Below are 21,350 nucleotides of genomic sequence, written 5' to 3'. Positions count from 1 at the left end.
GCTGTCTTAAATATATTGATAATGGGTTGAGTGCACAGGACTCTTGTATTTGACTATATATATAGATACTACAATATTTCTCTATGTTTCTTATGACCAATGATGCATACGGAATCCTCCAATCAGGATGCATTACGCTTCTTCTGCTCTGTAAGCTACAGCTTTCACTTTTCTTGCTATTTTGCCAATTACAAATGCAAGAGAAAGACTGGCTCAGCAACAAACAGTTAATGGGCACAGAACAATTTGGGGCACCACATGTCCCTGGTCTAATTAGGATAAATTCAGTGTTGCACAAGAACAATGCCGTCTAATTTGCTTATGCAAATGAGTCTAATAAGCCAAGGTGCCGAGAGTATTTAGGTAAGTGCAGTACAGAGAGAGAAGGGAGGCTTACAGGCACCGTGCATGGATGGAAATCAGTCACCTTCACTACTACTACTAGTACTCATGTACCGTAACATGGGATCCACCTGTGCTGCTCTTTCTCAGTCTGCTCTAAAGCTAATCCCTAGTTATACCTGATATTAAATGGTAACTAAATAATAAGAGCTAATTTATCTCTAACTATCTATCTATCTATCTATCCATCTATCTAATATCTATCTATCCATCTAATATATATCTATCCATCTATTCATCTATCTGTCTATCTATCTATCTATCATCTGTCTATCTATCTATTATCTATCTATCTATCTATCTATAGCTATCTATCTATCTATCTATCCATCCATCCATCCATCCATCCATCCATCCATCCATCCATCCATCCATCCATCCATCCATCCATCTATTATCTATCTATCTATCTATCTATCTATTATCTATCTATCTATTATCTATCTATCTATCTATCTATCTATCTATCTATCTATCTATAGCTATCTATCTATAGCTATCTATAGCTATATATCTATCTATCTATCCATCCATCCATCCATCTATTATCTATCTATCTATCTATCTATTATCTATCTATCTATTATCTATCTATCTATCTATCTATCTATCTATCTATCTATCTATCTATCTATCTATTATCTATCTATCTATCTATCTCAAAGAGTCTACTTTTAAGCTCCTTCATATATTTCACTTTATATCTTGCTGCCCCAGAATAACTAATGGCAACATTACGGCTCCCCTGGGCTGAACAAGCCATAAAAATCCAACATTATTGAGGCGCTACTAAATTGTAATGGATTTGTCGCTAAAAACAGAACCGGGATTTTTGTCAAACATAAAATGGATATTTTCTACATCAAAATAGGATATTCTGCAGCAAAGGGCATTCAGATTCAGAGCTGTGTTTGTGATACGGCCTGAAGCGTTTTATGTCCCAATGGAAAGTCTTTATGTGGCACCAGCACCTCTGAGCCCGAGCGACAAGAAACAAACAGAGCAACTGCCTTGGCAGAAGGGTAGTGTGGGCAGCCTGTTCCACTGCTTTTCTACCTACCACCTGGCACTGTGCCCTAATTTTCTAGTACAACACGACTGGAATGATTTCCTCTAATTAGATGCCAAATGCTCTGAGCTTCCCAGGGTCCCACTGCACCACATAGTAAGCTGTGATTTCTCAACCATGGCCTGTCCACTTTAATAGAACTTGTATAGAGAGAACTTTGTAATATTGTTGTTTTCTTTTTTACTATTTGCATCTGCTATATCTGCTACCCCAAAATCCAAAGTCCCTTCCCAGAGACTATTACATCACTGCTACTATAGGCACCATGTTTCCCTACTATACCTGCTATCCCACAGTCACACTTCCTTCCCAGAGACTATTATCCACTGTTACTATAGACACCATCTCTCCCTACTATACCTGTTATCCCACAGTCACACTCCCTTCCCAGAGACTATTATCCACTGTTACTATAGGCACCATCTCTCCCTACTATACCTGCTATCCCACAGTCACACTCCCTTCCCAGAGACTATTATCCACTGTTACTATAGGCACCATCTCTCCCTACTATACCTGTTATCCCACAGTCACACTCCCTTCCCAGAGACTATTATCCACTGTTACTATAGACACCATCTCTCCCTACTATACCTGCTATCCCACAGTCACACTCCCTTCCCAGAGACTATTATCCACTGTTACTATAGGCACCATCTCTCCCTACTATACCTGCTATCCCACAGTCACACTCCCTTCCTAGAGACTATTATCCACTGTTACTATAGACACCATCTCTCCCTACTATACCTGCTATCCCACAGTCACACTCCCTTCCCAGAGACTATTATCTACTGTTACTATAGGCACCATCTCTCCCTACTATATCTGCTATCCAGGCCCGGACTGGCAATCTGTGGGTTCTGGCAAATGCCAGAGGGGCTGCTATAAGGTCCCATAGAAAGTCAGTATTTAGTGGGTTGTTTGGGCCTCTATGTGGGCTGATTGGGCCTCTGTGTACCTGAAATGCCAGGGCCTATTTTAATTCTTAGTCCGGACTATTATCCACTGTTACTATAGACACCATCTCTCCCTACTATACCTGCTATCCCACAGTCACACTCCCTTCCCAGAGACTATTATCCCACTGTTACTATAGACACTATCTCTCCCTACTATACCTGCTATCCCACAGTCACACTCCCTTCCCAGAGACTATTATCCCACTGTTACTATAGACACCATCTCTCCCTACTATACCTGCTATCCCACAGTCACACTCCCTTCCCAGAGACTATTATCCACTGTTACTATAGGCACCATCTCTCCCTACTATACCTGCTATCCCACAGTCACACTCCCTTCCCAGAGACTATTATCCACTGTTACTATAGGCACCATCTCTCCCTACTATACCTGCTATCCCACAGTCACACTCCCTTCCCAGAGACTATTATCCCACTGTAACTATAGGCACCATCTCTCCCTACTATACCTGCTATCCCACAGTCACACTCCCTTCCCAGAGACTATTATCCCACTGTTACTATAGACACCATCTCTCCCTACTATACCTGCTATCCCACAGTCACACTCCCTTCCCAGAGACTATTATCCACTGTTACTATAGACATCATCTCTCCCTACTATACCTGCTATCCCACAACCACAATTAATTCCTAGAGCCTAGAGATAACAATGGTTTTGAACAGTAAGTACCATCTGCTGTTATTATAACTGTGTTTGGTTGCATCCACTTAATTTTGTTCGCAGCTGGAGATACATTTATCATTGTCACAGTTGTGCCTTCCCTTTGGTCAGAGTCAATGGAACGGAAAATCGTCCCCAGCAAAAGTAAAGAACTTCACAGAGTGCTGAACATCAGCCAGGGGGGAATATTCATTAAAGGGAATTAATTAATTAATTCAATAAAATTAATATTTAACGTGCTCGGCTCATTATTTTGCCCTCTTGGCTGGTCCTTATATCATAGAGCTGCTATATCTATATATACAATTACTATTATTAGCTCATTAAAGCAGATGAAGTTGTGCAGAGTTCCCACTGAGACTGGGAAGAAGCCATTTATACCCCTCAAAGGCTTATGGCACATTGGTGATTGATATGGCCACATTGCTATTAATACTGATACCTCTATGGAAATGGAGATTCGGAGTAACTGAGTATGCAAGGGACCCCCCCCCCCAATTTTACTTATTGGTATGGCCCAGCACCCAAGGGGGGCCAGGTGACCAGTAGGCCAAAAACAGGGCACTACTATGAGGGGGGGCTGCTATATTAGTAGTAAGGGGCCCTATGATTACTTATTGTGGCCCTAGTTTCTGGTCAGTGATGATCACCATCAGGGAACCTCAAACCAGAATTTATGGAGGCCACCAACCTTACTGCACAATTCAGTATGTCGAGAAAAGGTTCCAGGAATTTAGAGGCAGCAACGCAGTTGGGGAAGGGGCAGGGGGCCCTATGACAAATTGTACCATGGAGGTATAGTTCCAAATATGACATTTAGGGCGGACACTAATGCAATCCTATATTTCCTTACCTTTAACTCATCTGCATCATAGAAATCCACGTGCACTGCCGGCACCATCCACGTTTGAAACAAAGTGGCCAAGATTTGCTTAGCGATTGTGTCTGCGATCAGGTGGAAGTGGAGCGGATTCCTCCTGAAATAATACAAGGGAAAGATAAAATCAGTGAATACAATGCAGTATGGGCAAGCATAAAGGCGGGTGCCGTTTGTCCCAAATACATTCTGTATACAAAACTATCCCTAATACACAGAATGAATGTCTCTCATGGTATATAAGTATTTGTGACCATAAATAGATAAAAAAAAATATACAAAAGACTTATTTCTATTAAAGAATGAGAACAAAATCTGGTTAGTGCACAAAAGGATGTCATTATATCACAAACTCCATTCTGTACATTAAACAAGCAATCTGTCACACTAATGTATAACCTCCATGTAACGGACGCACTTATGTGCAAAGTTACTTACAAAATGAATTATTTAAAAAAAACGTGGACATAATAAATAATAGTGTAACTAACTAGTGCCTGTCAAGCTAGATTTGACTGACAAAATAGATATTTGTGACAGAAAGCAAGATTTTATAGTACAGGATTCATTCTTTCCACAAAATGAAAGTTTTGCTTCACAAAACAGATAAAATAAACATTCTGTGAAGCAATATCACATTCCTGAACCAATAAGAACAAAGCTTATTGCCATATACAAACAAGATGAGAAGTGGCCAGCTCTGCTCCACATGGCTAAGGCATAGTATGTGGCCTGATATAGAGGCGCCTCTAATGTCCCCTGTGCTGCATAGTAATAAACATGAACAAACCTTTCCTAAAAGGGCTGCTGTTAAACACTACAGGTTCATAATTGGAAGATCTAACAAATGGATGAGAAATATAATGCTGCACTTATAATGATTGTAGAGAAAGAAAAGTATGTAAAATATAAATATGATCATTTTATGTGAAATGGCTATTCTTATTGTAGTAACCTGCTTGTGTGGCCATTTTGGTTAAGGGCATTCCTGCTGTTTTGTTATTGTCTTATGATTCACTCCTTGTTCCTGTTTCCCTCTTCCTGTCTAAGCTGAGAGCAATAATGGGACAGGCCACACCTACCTGCCATGTTGTAATAAATGTACCAGAAGCAGGGGGGGTAATTCATATACAATTTCAATAAATATTGGTAAAACAAATCTGTGTCAGACATCTCATCTGCATTGTGGTAAAAAACATGGCAACTGTAGTCATAAATGACCCCTAAAGTCTATGTAGTACAATGTGTAGCCTGGGTGATTAGGGTTAGTGATGGGCCAATAAATTGGCCAGACACAAATTCACTGAGAATTACCACATTTCATCGCAAGTGAATTAATTTGCTGGCAAAAAAATCTGCCGGCAAAAATTCCGCTGCATCAAAATGAAAAATTGTCGCTAGTAAAATTGACACACACATTAAAATTATTCAGACGCCCATTGACTTTAATGCATTTGGACCAAATAGTTGCACCTAGTGGCTTGCGTCTAAATTGACACGGGTCAGAATTATTTTGACACCCATTGCATTTTGCGAATTTTTGCTGTTTTGAGAATTTCAAGGCACAGATTTGTCCATCACTAATTAGGGACATTGTATAATTAATACTGTCAAATCTGAACTGCGGAGTTCCTTGCCCAGCAGCAATCCAGGTGCAAAAATATAATTAGGAAAAACAGTATTTTACTTAGGGGCAAATTCATCAAGGGTCGAATTTCGAGGGGTTAAATCCCTCGAAATTCGACTGGGGAATAGAACCGAATAGAATCGAATAGGCAATTCGGGCGAATTTACGCGCTGGCGAATAGTCGAATGGGCGAATATTCACCAGGCGAATAGGCGCTCGATCGAATATTCGCTCGAAGGATTTTCATTCGAATCGAATGCCTTTTTATTCGATCAAAAACTTGGAAAACAAGTCTATGGGACTTTCCCATAGGCTTTTAAAGCAATTCGGTAGGTTTAAGGTGGCGAAGTAGGCAGTCGAAGTATTTTTAAAAGAGACAGTACTTCGACTATCGAATGGGCGAATAGTCGCAGCGTTTTTGCGCTCGATCCAGTACTTTGACTATCGAATGGGCGAATAGTCGCAGCGTTTTTGCGCTCGATCCAGTACTTCGATAATCGAATGGCGAATAGTCGCAGCGTTTTTGCGATCTATTCCAATCATTCTACTCAGGCGAATTTACGCCAATTCGATAGTCGAGGAGCACAAAAACACAAAGTTTCTCACTGCTTTTAGCAAAGAGCCCAGAACAGCTAACAGGTGCAAATAAGATACTTTGTAACAATTTTGAGACACAAAAACACAGTTTAGATAAGGAGAAATATTTTCAAACTTTCATAACCTGCCAAATTTTGTAAAACAAACATGGTAATTAGGGGGTTTGGCCACAGAAAGGGGTGTGGTCAAAAAATTGCTGCGCTATGTGCGGAAAAAAAATTTGTGTCCCTCTTTTTTACTTCCAAAATGTTGGGAGGTATGGACTACCCATGTGTGAATGTTCCCCATTGGATTAATCTGGTATATGTGGCTCAGTAAAGCAGCTGAGTGACCCACTGGCGGATGGAGTTCAGCAGCTCAGTCTTGTTGCAAAAATGTGAACTCACACTGAGGAAAATGTTATATATGTATTATGAGTGGCCGCTTATAAGACCTACACAGTATCATACTATACAGAATATGTGTGCTCATGATCAGTGCCACATCTGTGTGTCAAATTATTATGTAGTAGTTGAACTACAGCTAGCTCTCATAAGCTCTCAACTAGCTCTCATAAGACCTCATTATACTATACAGAATATGTGTGCATATTTCCAGTCTTCGGTTGCCACCTTTTTTTTTCAGCAAAAATGGACATGGGGTGGGCTAGTGATGTAGGGGCAGTGCAGGAGACATCAGGGCAGGACTGATTATGTAGCAATCAGCGATTGTCATTATACGTCAGCGTCCTGTTTGGATTTACTAATTTGGAAATCCGAACTTTTCACCCGGGCAGCCCTTCCAAAAACGGGGAATGTCCGGGTAAAATCTGGACAGGTCGCAACCATAGATCAGTCCCATGTCTTTGGCTAAACCTATTATGTAGTAGTTGAACTATAGCTAAGCACATTATAAAGAGACTGCTAAAAACTAACAGGTGCAAGATTACAGCTAGGAGGAGACATTGGAGTCTAACAATCATATACAAAGCTTATTACTGACTCTGAGGGGCAGATTTATCAAGGGTCGAGGTGAATTTTCGAATGAAAAAAATTCGACTTTCAAGCTATTTTTGTGTACTTAGGGCTAGGGAATAGTCCAAATTCGATTTGAATTTGAAAAAAATGTGAAAATTCGATTATCACAATGTATCATGTACTGTCTCTTTAAAAATTCGACGTCGAGCATTCGCCATCTAAAATCTGTGGACTTGCTGTTTTAGCCTATGGGGTCCTCCTGGAACCTATTTGGAGTCAATTGGTGGACTTTAAAAAATCAAAGTTTTTTTTTAGGAAAAACTTTGAATCAAATTCAATCAAATGCCTTATTCGTTTGATTCCTACAATTCTAATTCGCTCGAATACGGACTTATTAGATTGAAAACTGACCTATTCGGCTATTAAGTTGGTCTTTTTGAATTTCGAAGTTTTTCAAATTCAAAATTCGACCCTTGATAAATATGCCCCTGAGAGTTTGTCAGATGTTATTGAAGGGATATTAGGCCTGTGATGGGTGAGGCTGCAAGAGATAATTGTGATAAACTGGCTGGTAGTGGATTAAATTATTCCGCTGTGTTAGTTCAGGCAAAGCAGCCAAACACAATAAACATACCTCCCAACATTTTGGAAGGAAAAAGAGGGACAAAAAAATTTTTCCGCACGTAGCGCAGCAATTTTTTTGACCACACCCTTTCTGTGGCCACACCCCCTAATTACCATGTTTGTTTTACAAAATTTGGCAGGTTATGAAAGTTTGAAAATATTTCTCCTTATCTAAACTGTGTTTTTGTGTCTCAAAATTGTTACAAAGTATCTTATTTGCACCTGTTAGCTGTTCTGGGCTCTCTGCTAAAAGCCAATTAAGTGAGAAACTTTGTTTCTTTTTCTGGCTGTTCAGTGCAGAGAAAAGAGGGACTTTCCAGTACAAATGAGGGACTGCGGGTTGAGCTGTCAAAAGAGGGACTGTCCCTCTGAAAAAGGGACAGTTGGGAGGTATGCAATAACTTCTGGTACATTTATTACAACATGGCAGGTAGGTGTGGCCTGTCCCATTATTGCTCTCAGCTTAGACAGGAAGAGGGAAACAGGAATAAATGAAGACAATGGCAAAACAGGAGGAATGCCCTTAACCAAAATGGCCACACAAGCAGGTTACTACAATAAGAATAGCCATTTCACATAAAATGATCATATTTTTGTTTTGCATACTTTTCTTTCTCTACAATCATTATAAGTGCAGCATTATATTTCTCATCCATTTGTAAGAACTTCCAATTATGAACTTGTAGTGTTTAACAGCAGCCCTTTTAGGAAAGGTTTGTTCATGTTTATTACTAAGCAGCACAGGGGACATTAGAGGGCGCCCTCTATATCAGGCCACATACTATGCCTTAGCCATGTGGAGCAGAGCTGGCCACTTCTCATCTTGTTTGTATATGGCAATAAGCTTTGTTCTTATTGGTTCAGGAATGTGACTGACAGTGTTGCTTCACAGAATGGTTATTATATCTGTTTTGTGAAACAAAACTGTCATTTTGCGGAAAGAATAAATCCTGTACTATAAAATCTTGCTTTCTGTCACAAATATCTATTTTGTGATTCAAATCTAGCTTGACATGCACTAGTTAGTTACACTATTATATATTATGTCCACGTTTTTTTTTTTACATAATTCATTTTGTAAGTAACTTTGCACATAAGTGCGTCCGATACATGGAGGTTATACATTTGTGAGACAGATTGATTGTTAAAATGTACAGAATGGAGTTTGTGATATAATGATATCCTTTTGTGCACTAACCAGATTTTGTTCTCATTCTTTAATAGAAATAAGTATTTTGTATATTTTTTTTAATCTATTTATGGTCACAAATACTTATATACCATGAGAGACATTCATTCTGTGTATTAGGGATAGTTTTGTATACAGAATGTATTTGGGACAAACGGCACCCCATATAGTTCACCTTTAAATTAACTTTTTGTATGCAGCAGACAGAGATATTTGCAGTTGGTCTTCACTTTTGGTGGTTTGTGAGCTATCCTTTGATCTCTGCTGCCCCACACACATAATAATAATAATAATAATAATAATAATAATAATAATAATAATAATAATAATAATAATAATAAAAATAGTAAAAATAGTAGGGATGCACCGAATCCACTTTTTTGGATTCGGCCGAACCCCCGAATCCTTCACGAAAGATTCGGCCGAATACCGAACCGAATCCGAATTTGCATATGCAAATTAGGGGTGGGAAGGGGAAAACATTTTTTACTTCCTTGTTTTCTGACAAAAAGTCACGCAATTTCCCTCCCGCCCCTAATTTGCATATGCAAATTAGGATTCGGTTCGGCCAGGCAGAAGGATTCGGCCGAATCCGAATCCTGCTGAAAAAGGTGCATCCCTAAAAAATAGTAGCAATAATAATAATTAATAATAATAACAAATGAAAGTACTTCACTGCTGTTTAATTGACAAAATCCTATTCTTTAGTGTCTAATAGTAGGTAAATCAGCTTAGGAACCTGGAAAATTAAAAACCCAGTGAATCCTGTATGGCCGTACCAAGCAGGGAAAGTACAACTTAGGAACAAATCCCATGATTTCAAGAGGCGCTCGTTAAATCCGATAATTAGGGATCTTGAGTTGGGTACAGGCAGAAAAGTGTTTCTGTGTAATGCAATAGAGAATAAAAGGAGAGGATTGGCTGGAGGGGAAATTAATGAGGCGGGACTTACTTTTCAGAAATTGAATGTTATAGAGATTTCATATGAGAGGCAAGCCTGAGAGCTGGGACAGGCTTCTATATATTTAAAGGACAAGAAAACTTGTACCCTAAGTACCCTAATATTCCACCCACTAGTGATTTTCACTGCTGGTGAATAAATTTGCAAATTTTTTGATGCCGGTGACAATTGCGATACCGGCAACAATTAAACACTTCCCATTGATTTTAATGCTCGTCAAATTGTTGTTGATTTTGACGCCTGTGAGGAGTGAGCTTGTGGGGATAGGGGAGGGGTTTAAGTGGGCATAACTGAGGAGTGACTGGGTAAATGCTATGGACTTTTTATTGGGTCCCCATTTTATTTATTGGCAGGGCCCACCACCCAGGGGATCCAGGTAACCAAAGGGCTTATAATTATGGTCCACTGGGAAATAGGCCCTGGTAACTTACTGGTATGGGGTCCCATGCTTACTGATGGTGGTTCTGCCCGTAACAGGATGGGTTTTGAGCTAAAAATCCGGACTGTTCAGTGAAAAGTGGGACAGTTGGGAGATATGGACCATGTCCTCTATATTCGATTCCTTGTGGTTCTACCCTTCCTGCTGGTATAGGAATTCCCTAATCAAAACAACCCAACTCAAGGGAAACCTTTGGGTATTTCTATTCCTTTATACTGTGCCCAACCCTCTATACCAGTGGTCCTCAACCAGTAGCTCGTGAGCAACATGTTGCACCCCGTCCTCTTGGATGTTGCTCCCAGTGGCCTCAAAACAGGTGCTTATTTTTTAATTCCTGGCTTGGAGGCAAGTTTTGGTTGTATAAAAACTAGATGTACTGCCAAACAGATCCTCCTGTAGGCTTCCAGTCCAAATAAGGGCTTCCAATAGCCAATCACAGCCCCTACTTGCCCCCCCCCGGGAACTTTTGTTCGTGCTTGTGTTGCTCCCCAACTCATGGGTAAAAAAGTTTGGGGACCCCTGCTCTATACAATACTATAGTAATCATGTAGGCTATAGGTTTCACTGCTGATGCTCAACTATAACGAGCCACTGTCATAATTAATCCAAAAATTCAAGTTTTTAAATTATTCTTGTCCGGCCATTCTTCCTTGATGTGAGCGGCACAAAGACTGGCATCAGTCACACTACAAAGCGCAGACACCCAGCAGATAAATGGGAGCCTGGCTGGCTAATGGAAAGCTGTCACCCTTGGAACGCACCGCAGAACGAAGCCGCTCATTTGATATTCTAATGATAGCCATTTAGAAAATCTAATTCCGCCACATGGGAATTAGTGGAGCCGTCTGCTAAGTAACAAGCGGCGTGCAGTAAGTCATGGGCGCCGGGCGTGAGCGTGACATTGTTGCAGTTGGTAGCTATTAGTTTCCCAAGTTTCCCTTAATGCAATTATGTCCTTTAATCAGCTATTTACATAATTGTGTTACTGGAGCAGCAACAACAGTGCATTTCCGAGTAAACAGACGAGAGCTTGGCGTCTAACGAATGCATTTAATAGCAGGAATTATGCCCAGGACACTGGCACATGGAGCAACTCCGAGCATGTAACCTTCCCAAGCATGGGTACTGTTCAACATAACTCTTGCAATTGCTCCCCATTCATTGTGTGATTATTGCTCAGTAATGCAGAATCCTATGTTCTCAAGAAATAGCACCTGGAATCAGGTCTGGGCAAAAGAATGATGGGCGATATAGAGCATTATCCTATGCTTCAACAATATCTCAAACTGTCCCATGAAATCCACCGCTTTTCAGGTTAAGGATGTGGGACTGTCACATAAAAAAAATAGTAAATTTAGAGGTATGCTACCCCCTGTATGCTGCCATTTGTATTCTAGTCCCACCCACTGCTTGAGTTCAAGGTTCTTTGCCTCTCCCTCTGTAAACTTCCATCGGTGTCCATTTAGTCCCACCTACTGCTTGAGTCACAGACTCCCTGCCCCTCAGAGTGTTCTAGTCCCACCCATTGATTGAGTTATGCACTTCCTGCCCCTCCCCTGTAAGCTTCCATCAGAGTGTTTTAGTCCCACCCACTGCTTATATCACAGACTTCCTGCCCCTCCCCCTGTAAGCTTCCATCAGTGTTCTAGTCCCACCTACTGCTTAAGTCAAAGACTTCCTGCCCCATCCCCCTGTAAGCTTCCATCAGAGTGTTCTAGTCCCACCCACTGCTTAAGTCACAGATTTTTTTTGTCCCTCCCCTGTAAGCTTCAATCAGTGTTCTAGCCCCACCCACTGCATGAGTAATGCACTTCCTGCCCCTCCCCTGTAAGCTGCAATTAAAGTGTTCTAGTACCACCCACTGCTTATGTCACAAACTTCCAGCCCCTCCCCCTGTAAGCTTCCAACAGTGTTCTAGTCCCACCCACTGCTTAAGTCACAGACTTTCTGCCCCTCCCCCTGTAAGCTTCCATCAGGGTGTTCTATTTCCCCCACTGCTTAAGTCACAGATTTTCTGTCCCTCCCCTGTAAGCTTCCATCACTCTTCTAGCCCCACCCACTGCTTGACTTACACACTTCCTGCCCCTCCCCTGTATGCTGCAATCAACGTGTTCCAGTCCCACCCACTGCTTAAGTCACAGACTTCCTGCACCATCCACTTTAAGCTTCCATCAGAGTGTTCTAGTCCCACCCACTGCTTAAGTCACAGATTTTCTGTCCCTCCCCCTGTAAGCTTCCATCAGTGTTCTAGCCCCACCCACTTCTTGCAGGTTCATTTCAACCTTCAGGCCAGGTGAGAACTTTGCCTAAATGCCTAACACAAGGAGAGGTGGATATAGGGGCATTGAGTCCAGAGTCTAACTGGGCTGGTGGGACACTGGGAAAAAAAAACAGGTGGGTCCTCTGAATGGCTGCCTGAGGATGGCAATAAGCAGTATGGGACCTGACAAGAATGTGGCACGTGGATGACCGAGTTAATGGGCCCTGTTGGTTACAAGGAGGACCCTTGGTGTTGGAGCCCTGGTGGGCCAATGCCCCAGTCCGACGCTGATACAGTCTTTCCCACCTGAGACATTAGAAAGCCAGAATTGTCCCCAAAAGTTAATCATTCCATTCCCCTTTTTCTATAAGCTGCCATGAAACAGCTTCATTCCGGCGCCAATGTTAATTCCGGTAACAGAAGTCTATACCTTAACCTCCCCCAGCAGCTTTTAAACAAAGGCCATGCCTCAGCAATGTCAGTAGTGGGACCTCGGAGATGGAAGATATTTATTAAGGTGCGATCGGGGAGACCTGTGCTCCGGCAGAAAGGTCAATCTTGTTAAAATAGATGTATATTTTTGCTAGTGATTATACTTTATTTTTACCTATTCCGTTTTAAAGTTGCTGACCCTCCATCCCCAAGGCCCTTTCAACTCTGAGAGCCGCATAATTTATCATCATAATAAAGGGAATGTCCACCTGAAAAAAACATATAATGAAAGAAAATGTAATTCTAAGCAACTATCCAGTATGTTTTCATTTTCCATGGGGCCCAGTCATAGAGGGGACACTCCCAAGCAGAAGTCATTGGATGGAATTGCTGTGAGTGTTCCATCATTGATGAATATACACTTTTTCATCACAAGAATACACAATAAAGTAGAGAATGAATGAATATTTTTACCTGTGAAACAAGACGGACTTCACAAGGGTGACGACATCTCGACTGGCGTTATATCCAGCGCACACGATGGCCACATGAATGGTCTATAGAAAAGAGAGACACCATGTTATCTTATTCTTCTGTACAAGCCGGTAGCGTAACTATCACTTGGTTACTATATACAAAGATTCATTGTAAATAAAACACCAGGAGATTCCAGGAAACCCATGGAAGATGTAGAAGAAGGTCATCTCAACTGTGTCACACAGACCTTATTGGGGTAAAGTATCACCAAGCTCAAAGGTTAGTTCATTGGTAGATAATCACAGCAACCAATCAGTTGGCGGCATCTGCCGATCTGCTATTGAAAACAAATATCAATTTTTGTCTGCCTTTATCTGATCACTGTTAACAGAGAAATGAGGGGCAACCGAACTTCAAATGTTTTTAGTGACATAGCTTCAAAGGTCCTCACACTGGTAGTTCTACAACATCCTATTAAGAGTATCACCTTAAAGGGATCTTAATTTGGCCTCAAACCAGACTAGGGGTGAAGCTGTAGAAGCTTTTTTCTTAGATGGAACTGAACTACAGCTTTAACAGTGTGCCCTTTCTTTTGGAATCTTTTGAAGTTTCCTGTCTGGTGATCTCTACTAAGATGAACTTCCTTTCCATGAATTCCTTCTAAGGTTAACTACCTACCTGTCCATTCGCTCATAAACTCTACTACTGTTATCGTCTTGGTCATGTTTATTGACTCTTTTAAGGAACTTTCTCTCCATTCTTTCATGAACTCTGCTAAGGTTAACTACTTGTCCATCTTTTAATGAACTCATCTAAGGTTATCTTCCTCTAAGCTTGGCTTTCAGTCCATCCTCTCATGAACTCTACTAAGCTACCTTCCTTTCCATTCTCTTGTGAACCCTTCTAAAGTTACTCATGTATCCTCTCATGAACTCTTCAAACGTTTGTTTCCTATACACTCTCTGGTGAATTCTACTATTGTTAACTTTCTGACCATTGTCTTGCCAACTCTTCTAAGGTTAGCTTCATCCCCAGTCTCTCATGAAGCTTCCTGACTGTTCTCTTACGTACTTTCTTAGTCAACTTTTTCTCCATTCTCTTGTGAGTCCTTCTAAGGTTAGCTTCCTTCGTAACCTCTCATGAACTATACTAACGTTATCTTCTTGGCCATGATTTATGGCCTCTACCAGGGAACTTTCTTTGCCTTCTTTTGTGAATTCTTATCAGGTTAACGACCGGTCCATCCTCCCATAAACTCTTCTAAGGTTATCTTCATGTTGTGATCCCTTCTAAGCTTAGCATTCTGCCCATTCTCTCTTCTAAGCTATCTTCATCTCCATTCCCTTGTGAACCCTTCTAAAGTTAATTTTGTCTGCTCTCTCATGAACTATACAAAAGTTAGTTCCCTGTACACCCTCTGGTGAAGTCTACTAATGTTATCTTTCTGACCATTGTCTTGCCAACTCTTCTAATGTTAGCTACATCTCCAGGCTCTCATGGCCATTTGTAAGGTTAGCTTCATCTCCTGTCTCTCATGGACATCTATTTTCTAAGTTACCTTCCTCTCCAATCTCTTGCGAGCCCTTCTAAAATAATCTTAATGTCCATAATCTTATAATGTTATCATCCTCTCCAATGTCTTGTGGACTCTACTACTCCACTAAGGCCCTCCCTTTCCATTCTCTTGTGAAGCCTTCTAACCTTAGCTTTCTGTACATTCAGCCATTAACTTTGTCTTGTGCACTTTATTAAGGTTAGCACCCTGTCCTAGAACCCTTCAACAGTCAATTTCCTTTCCATTCTCGAATTAACTCTACTAATTTTATCTTCTTGTCCATTCTACTGCGCTAAAGAACTCGTTCTCCATGTCAACCTTGTTGACACTCTCATCAACTCTTCCACTTGAGAATCCGTCTAAGCTTAGCCAGATGAACACTGCAAAGTAGGATGGAAACAGTTCCATATCATAGTAAATGGGTGCAATGGGCCATAGGAGGACACTTTATATCAAGTAATAGGGCTCCAAAACATTGGTTTCGCTCCATGGCCCCACCACCACTCAAGGGGTCCCTGCCTATCTCCATCCTCTGAATCCTGGTTACATGCAGACAAGTCTGTCTCTGCTGCAATCCCAGGGGATTAGTTGTTCATCAGCAGATGAATAATAATTAACATAAAGATTTATACAATTTACATCAAATTAACACAATCTCCTTTTTATGTCCCAGTGGATTCGGCGCTTATGTTGAGATGTGTACTTTCCCTTGGACTGAGATTTAATTATAATCCTGACAGGTTTCACGTTTATTAGAGATGCGTTGGATTGATGTTTGAACATTAATATGAGCATAATGAATGGAGCTGCTATACGCTGGGGCTCAGATTATTGTCTGTCTCTGCGCAATTGAGGATCACTCTCTTGTGTAAAGGGCTGCAATGCGATCTTGGAATATGGGAGACTTTTAAGTTACTGCTCAGCTTGCAGTTTCAGTTCTGTACAAGACTCCATTGTTCTCTGCCTATATACAGTAAAGCAGTGATCATATTCGTCTAAAATAGAGCATCAGAATCAGAAATCGTAATCATGTCGAGCCAATAACATTTCTCTAATCATCAGATAATAAACCAATATCTTATAGCTCAGTTTAAAGGAACTGGAATAGTTGTGTGAAAAATAATTTAATAAAGGGCAGAAGCTATTGTTTTACAAGTGTTTTTCTTTACTCAGATGCTGCCACAATGCTTGACACCTTTAGCTACAGAGCCCTGTGCTAACCAGAAACAATGTTCCCCCATACCCCCTTAGTTGTAAACAAGGTTACAGATATATAGAAACATTGGGGTAACAGTCACCCTGCTATAGTTCCAGGGGTACCCAGGGCACAAATAAGCACTCACCCCAAATCTCCCCCTAACTGACCTTCAGACTGGGCCCCCTTAGCTCATAACAAGGTTACAGATATATAGAAACATTGGGGTAACAGTCACCCTGCTATAGTTCCAGGGGTACCCAGGGTACAAATAAGCACTTACCCTAAATCTCCCCCTAACTGGCCTTCAGACTGGGCCCCCTTAGCTCATAACAAGGTTACAGATATATAGAAACATTGGGGTAACAGTCTCCCTGCTATAGTTCCAGGGGTACCCAGAGCACAAATAAGCACTCACCCCAAATCTTACTGGTCTTCAGGCTGGGCCCCCTTATCTCATAACAAGGTTACAGATATATAGAAACATTGGGGTAACAGTCACCCTGCTATAGTTCCAGGGGTACCCAGGGCACAAATAAACACTGACCCCCAAATCTCCCCCTAACTGACCTTCAGACTGGGCCCCCTTAGCTCATAACAAGGTTACAGATATATAGAAACATTGGGGTAACAGTCACCCTGCTATAGTTCCAGGGGTACCCAGGGCACAGACAATCATAGTAAGGTTATATATATACATTTAACAGCTCAATGGGTGAATCACAAGCTGTTGATATAAAGAATGAGTTACCCCCAGAATTTGGGCGGCATCGGCTGCAAGAAGCGCCAGGGGAAAGAGCGATGTTATTTGGAGATTTGCATTAGGAACACAGAGAATATAATTTAACTGAGCGACGCGGTGAAATCCCTGGAGAGGAGCAGATGCACCTAATCAGCCATGGAAATATACTGGGAAAAAACAGCTTAAAACAAAGAAGAAGGAAAAACCTCTAGGCGGGAGCTGCCCCGGAGCTTCACAATCTCGACATGACAAAAAGCGTCTGCTTCGAGGGGAACTCAGATGGAATCTGAAAGGCATAATTGGGTCTGGAAGGCAAATCCCAGGGAGGTTTGTACTGGTCCAGAACTGAAAGCATTAACACTTTAGCTGCCCAATTAGCCTGTGTCTGCCCTTCTGATGGTTAATTCCAGTGTAATACCTGCAGCCAAACTAATGTGTGATGAGAGCAAGGTGGCTGATTCTCATTGGATAACACTTTTGCATCTGTAATTAAGTTAAAGGGGTTGTTCACCTTTGAGATAACCTTTAGTAAGATGTAGAGAGGGATATTCTGAGACAATTTCCAATTGTTTTACATCTTTTATTTGTGGTTTTTGAGTTATTTATCTTTTTATTCAGCAGCTCTCCAGTTTGTAATGTCAGCCATCTGGTTGCTAGGGTCCAACTTACCCTAGCAACCACGCCTTGATTTGAATAAGAGACTGGAATTTGAATAGGAGAGGTCTGAACAGAAAGATGAGTAATAAAAAGTAACAATAACAATTTGTAGCCTTACAGAGCATTTGTTTTTTTTAGAAGGGGTCAGCGACGCCCAATTGAAAGCTGCAAAGAGTCAGAAGATAAAGACAAATAACTAGAAAACTATAAATAATAAATAACGAAAACCAATTGAAAAGTTGCTCAGAATTGGTCGTTCTAAAAGGTGAACCACCCTTTTATAAGGCCACTAATTTTCGGGTGGCTGGGAATGCATTGAAAGAGCTTTATGGAGAGTATTGGACAAGATGCTCTGTTGCCGCCTCACCTTTAGAAATAAAAAGATCTGCAGCCAACAAACTGAATGGCTAATTGTATGCTGCATGGCTGCAAAAAATCCAGTTCAGTCTGCAGCACAGACCTAAATTAAATGCAACACCCTGTAGGCTTTATTGCGCCACATGCAACTGGAAGAGCTCTGGCAGGTGGGTGCACATGGGTGATCATGGGTGCTGGCAGCCATGGGGATGGGTGGGGAGCAGCGGCCCTTGGAAGTCAGGGCTCATGGGTCTCCCTAATTTCCACACTTACGATGATAAGAAGTTGAGGGGTACTAATGATATGGTTTAAACCGCCATTAAAACATTCTGGGAGTTGTAGTCCAGCAATTTCTGGGCTGGATTCGTAAGGGGCTTGTTCACCTATAAATGAACTTTTAGTATGACATAGACACTGATACTCCGAGACAATGTTTCATTGGTTTACATTTTTTATTTTTTGTGGTTTCCCAGTTATTCAGCTTTTTGTTCGGCAGTTATCTGGTTGCTAGGGCCTTGTTTACCTTAGCAACCAGGCGGTGGTTTGAAAGAGAGAAAGGAATATGAATCGAGAGAGGGACTGAAGGATAAAAAGTAACAATAACAATAAAATTGTAGCCTTACAAAGCAATCGATGTTTGGCTGCCGGGGTCAGCGACCCCCATTTGAAAGCTGGAAAGAAGCAGAAGAGGACTGCAAATAATTCAGAAACTATAAAAAAAAAAAAAAATAATAATAAAGACCAATTGCTAGGAATAGGACAACCCCATTAAATAACCAATGAGACAGCAACCGACGGTGCATGGGGACCAGGAATGGATCTCCCCAAAAATACTCTGATAATGAAGGGGGAAGCCGTCCCGCCTATTGAATATAATTCCTGCAAAACAATATTATTCATTCTTTGTATCACAAAGACTAATTGCAGTTTCCTTTCCACGCAGCAGATTAACAAATGGGGACACATAATTATAGTGGCAGCGTCCTCCTATAATAACTCGACACATTGTATTAGATGGGAGAAGGCACATTAATACATTCATTACATGGAATTGAAACCAGTTGTTGCGGGATTCATTAGAATCCGGGTAATTAGACTGGCAGGGTAATGAATTGCAATTTAACGTGTATTTTTAAATATCTGTCTGATTTTTTTAGCTTCTCCTTTCCTCGCCATAAGAGCTAGCAATTATTAACCCTGTCTAGGCTGTGCATATTGCTGATTTATACAGTCTCGCGCAGGTAAGAGGCTTCTCCAAGGAAGGTTTCACCTTGACAAACTGTACATTTGCCTCCAGTCTCTGCTCTTTTCTCATTGTCTGATCTGACTTGATGTTAATGTATCGTCCTTGGGTGCGTCCTCTCTCCCCCCACCGTCAGAATCCCAATTATGATGTATTGTAGCAAATGGCCCTAATGCTGAGAAACCTGGCACCGAAGGATCAGCCCATTCTATTGATCTAAATGAGATTCTCAATTGTTCATACATTTGGGGAAATTATTTAAAGTGTAATTAATAGGCATGTCTGTAGTACTGGCAGAGCAATGAGACCCCGTTATTTATGTTAATTAGGACTGTCCAGTATCTGGTCTTTCCCAGAGACTATTATCCACTGTTACTATAGACACCATCTCTCCCTAGTCCCTACTATACCTGCTATCCCACAGTCACACTCCCTTCCCAGAGACTATTATCCACTGTTACTATAGGCACCATCTCTCCCTACTATACCTGCTATCCCACAGTCACACTCCCTTCCCAGAGACTATTATCCACTGTTACTATAGACACCATCTCTCCCTACTATACCTGCTATCCTACAGTCACACTCCCTTCCCAGAGACTATTATCCACTGTTACTATAGGCACCATCTCTCCCTACTATACCTGTTATCCCACAGTCACACTCCCTTCCCAGAGACTATTATCCACTGTTACTATAGGCACCATCTCTCCCTACTATACCTGCTATCCTACAGTCACACTCCCTTCCCAGAGACTATTATCCACTGTTACTATAGGCACCATCTCTCCCTACTATACCTGCTATCCCACAGTCACACTCCCTTCCCAGAGACTATTATCCACTGTTACTATAGGCACCATTCTCCCTACTATACCTGCTATCCCACAGTCACACTCCCTTCCAGAGACTATTATCCACTGTTACTATAGGCACCATCTCTCCTACTATACCTGCTATCCACAGTCACACTCCCTTCCCAGAGACTATTATCCACTGTTACTATAGGCACCATTCTCTCCCTACTATACCTGCTATCCCACAGTCACACTCCCTTCCCAGAGACTATTATCCACTGTTACTATAGACACCATCTCTCCCTACTATACCTGCTATCCCACAGTCACACTCCCTTCCCAGAGACTATTATCCACTGTTACTATAGGCACCATCTCTCCCTACTATACCTGCTATCCCACAGTCACACTCCTTCCAGAGACTATTATCCACTGTTACTATAGGCACCATCTCTCCCTACTATACCTGCTATCCCACAGTCACACTCCCTTCCCAGAGACTATTATCCACTGTTACTATAGACACCATCTCTCCCTACTATACCTGCTATCCTACAGTCACACTCCCTTCCCAGAGACTATTATCCACTGTTACTATAGGCACCATCTCTCCCTACTATACCTGTTATCCCACAGTCACACTCCCTTCCCAGAGACTATTATCCACTGTTACTATAGGCACCATCTCTCCCTACTATACCTGCTATCCTACAGTCACACTCCCTTCCCAGAGACTATTATCCACTGTTACTATAGGCACCATTCTCTCCTATATACCTGCTATCCCACAGTCACACTCCCTTCCCAGAGACTATTATCCACTGTTACTATAGGCACCATCTCTCCCTACTATACCTGCTATCCCACAGTCACACTCCCTTCCCAGAGACTATTATCCACTGTTACTATAGGCACCATCTCTCCCTACTATACCTGCTATCCCACAGTCACACTCCCTTCCAGAGACTATTATCCCACTGTTACTATAGGCACCATCTCTCCCTACTATACCTGCTATCCCACAGTCACACTCCTTCCCAGAGACTATTATCCACTGTTACTATAGACACCATCTCTCCCTACTATACCTGCTATCCCACAGTCACACTCCCTTCCCAGAGACTATTATCCACTGTTACTATAGGCACCATCTCTCCCTACTATACCTGCTATCCCACAGTCACACTCCCTTCCCAGAGACTATTATCCACTGTTACTATAGGCACCATCTCTCCCTACATACC

General features: G+C 41.6%; 1 protein-coding gene across 3 annotated transcripts in view; it reads right to left on the bottom strand.

Annotated features, from left to right (window-relative positions):
* The window catches only part of LOC108704366 (LARGE xylosyl- and glucuronyltransferase 1), a 217,024-nt gene that overhangs the window by 82,627 nt on the left and 113,047 nt on the right, over positions 1 to 21,350 (bottom strand). For all 3 annotated transcript variants that reach the window (XM_041585904.1, XM_018240869.2, XM_041585905.1), the window contains exons 4-5: positions 13,558 to 13,640; positions 3,975 to 4,098 (exon numbers count right to left, since the gene is read on the bottom strand). In XM_041585904.1, coding sequence (XP_041441838.1) covers positions 3,975 to 4,098; positions 13,558 to 13,640 — 207 coding nt within the window. The remainder of the gene's footprint in view (positions 1 to 3,974; positions 4,099 to 13,557; positions 13,641 to 21,350) is intronic.

This window comes from Xenopus laevis, chromosome 3L (assembly GCF_017654675.1).
Source record: "Xenopus laevis strain J_2021 chromosome 3L, Xenopus_laevis_v10.1, whole genome shotgun sequence".
NCBI lineage: Eukaryota > Metazoa > Chordata > Amphibia > Anura > Pipidae > Xenopus > Xenopus laevis.
Note: the sequence above shows the minus strand (reverse complement) of the source record. Positions and strands in the feature narration are given on the sequence as shown.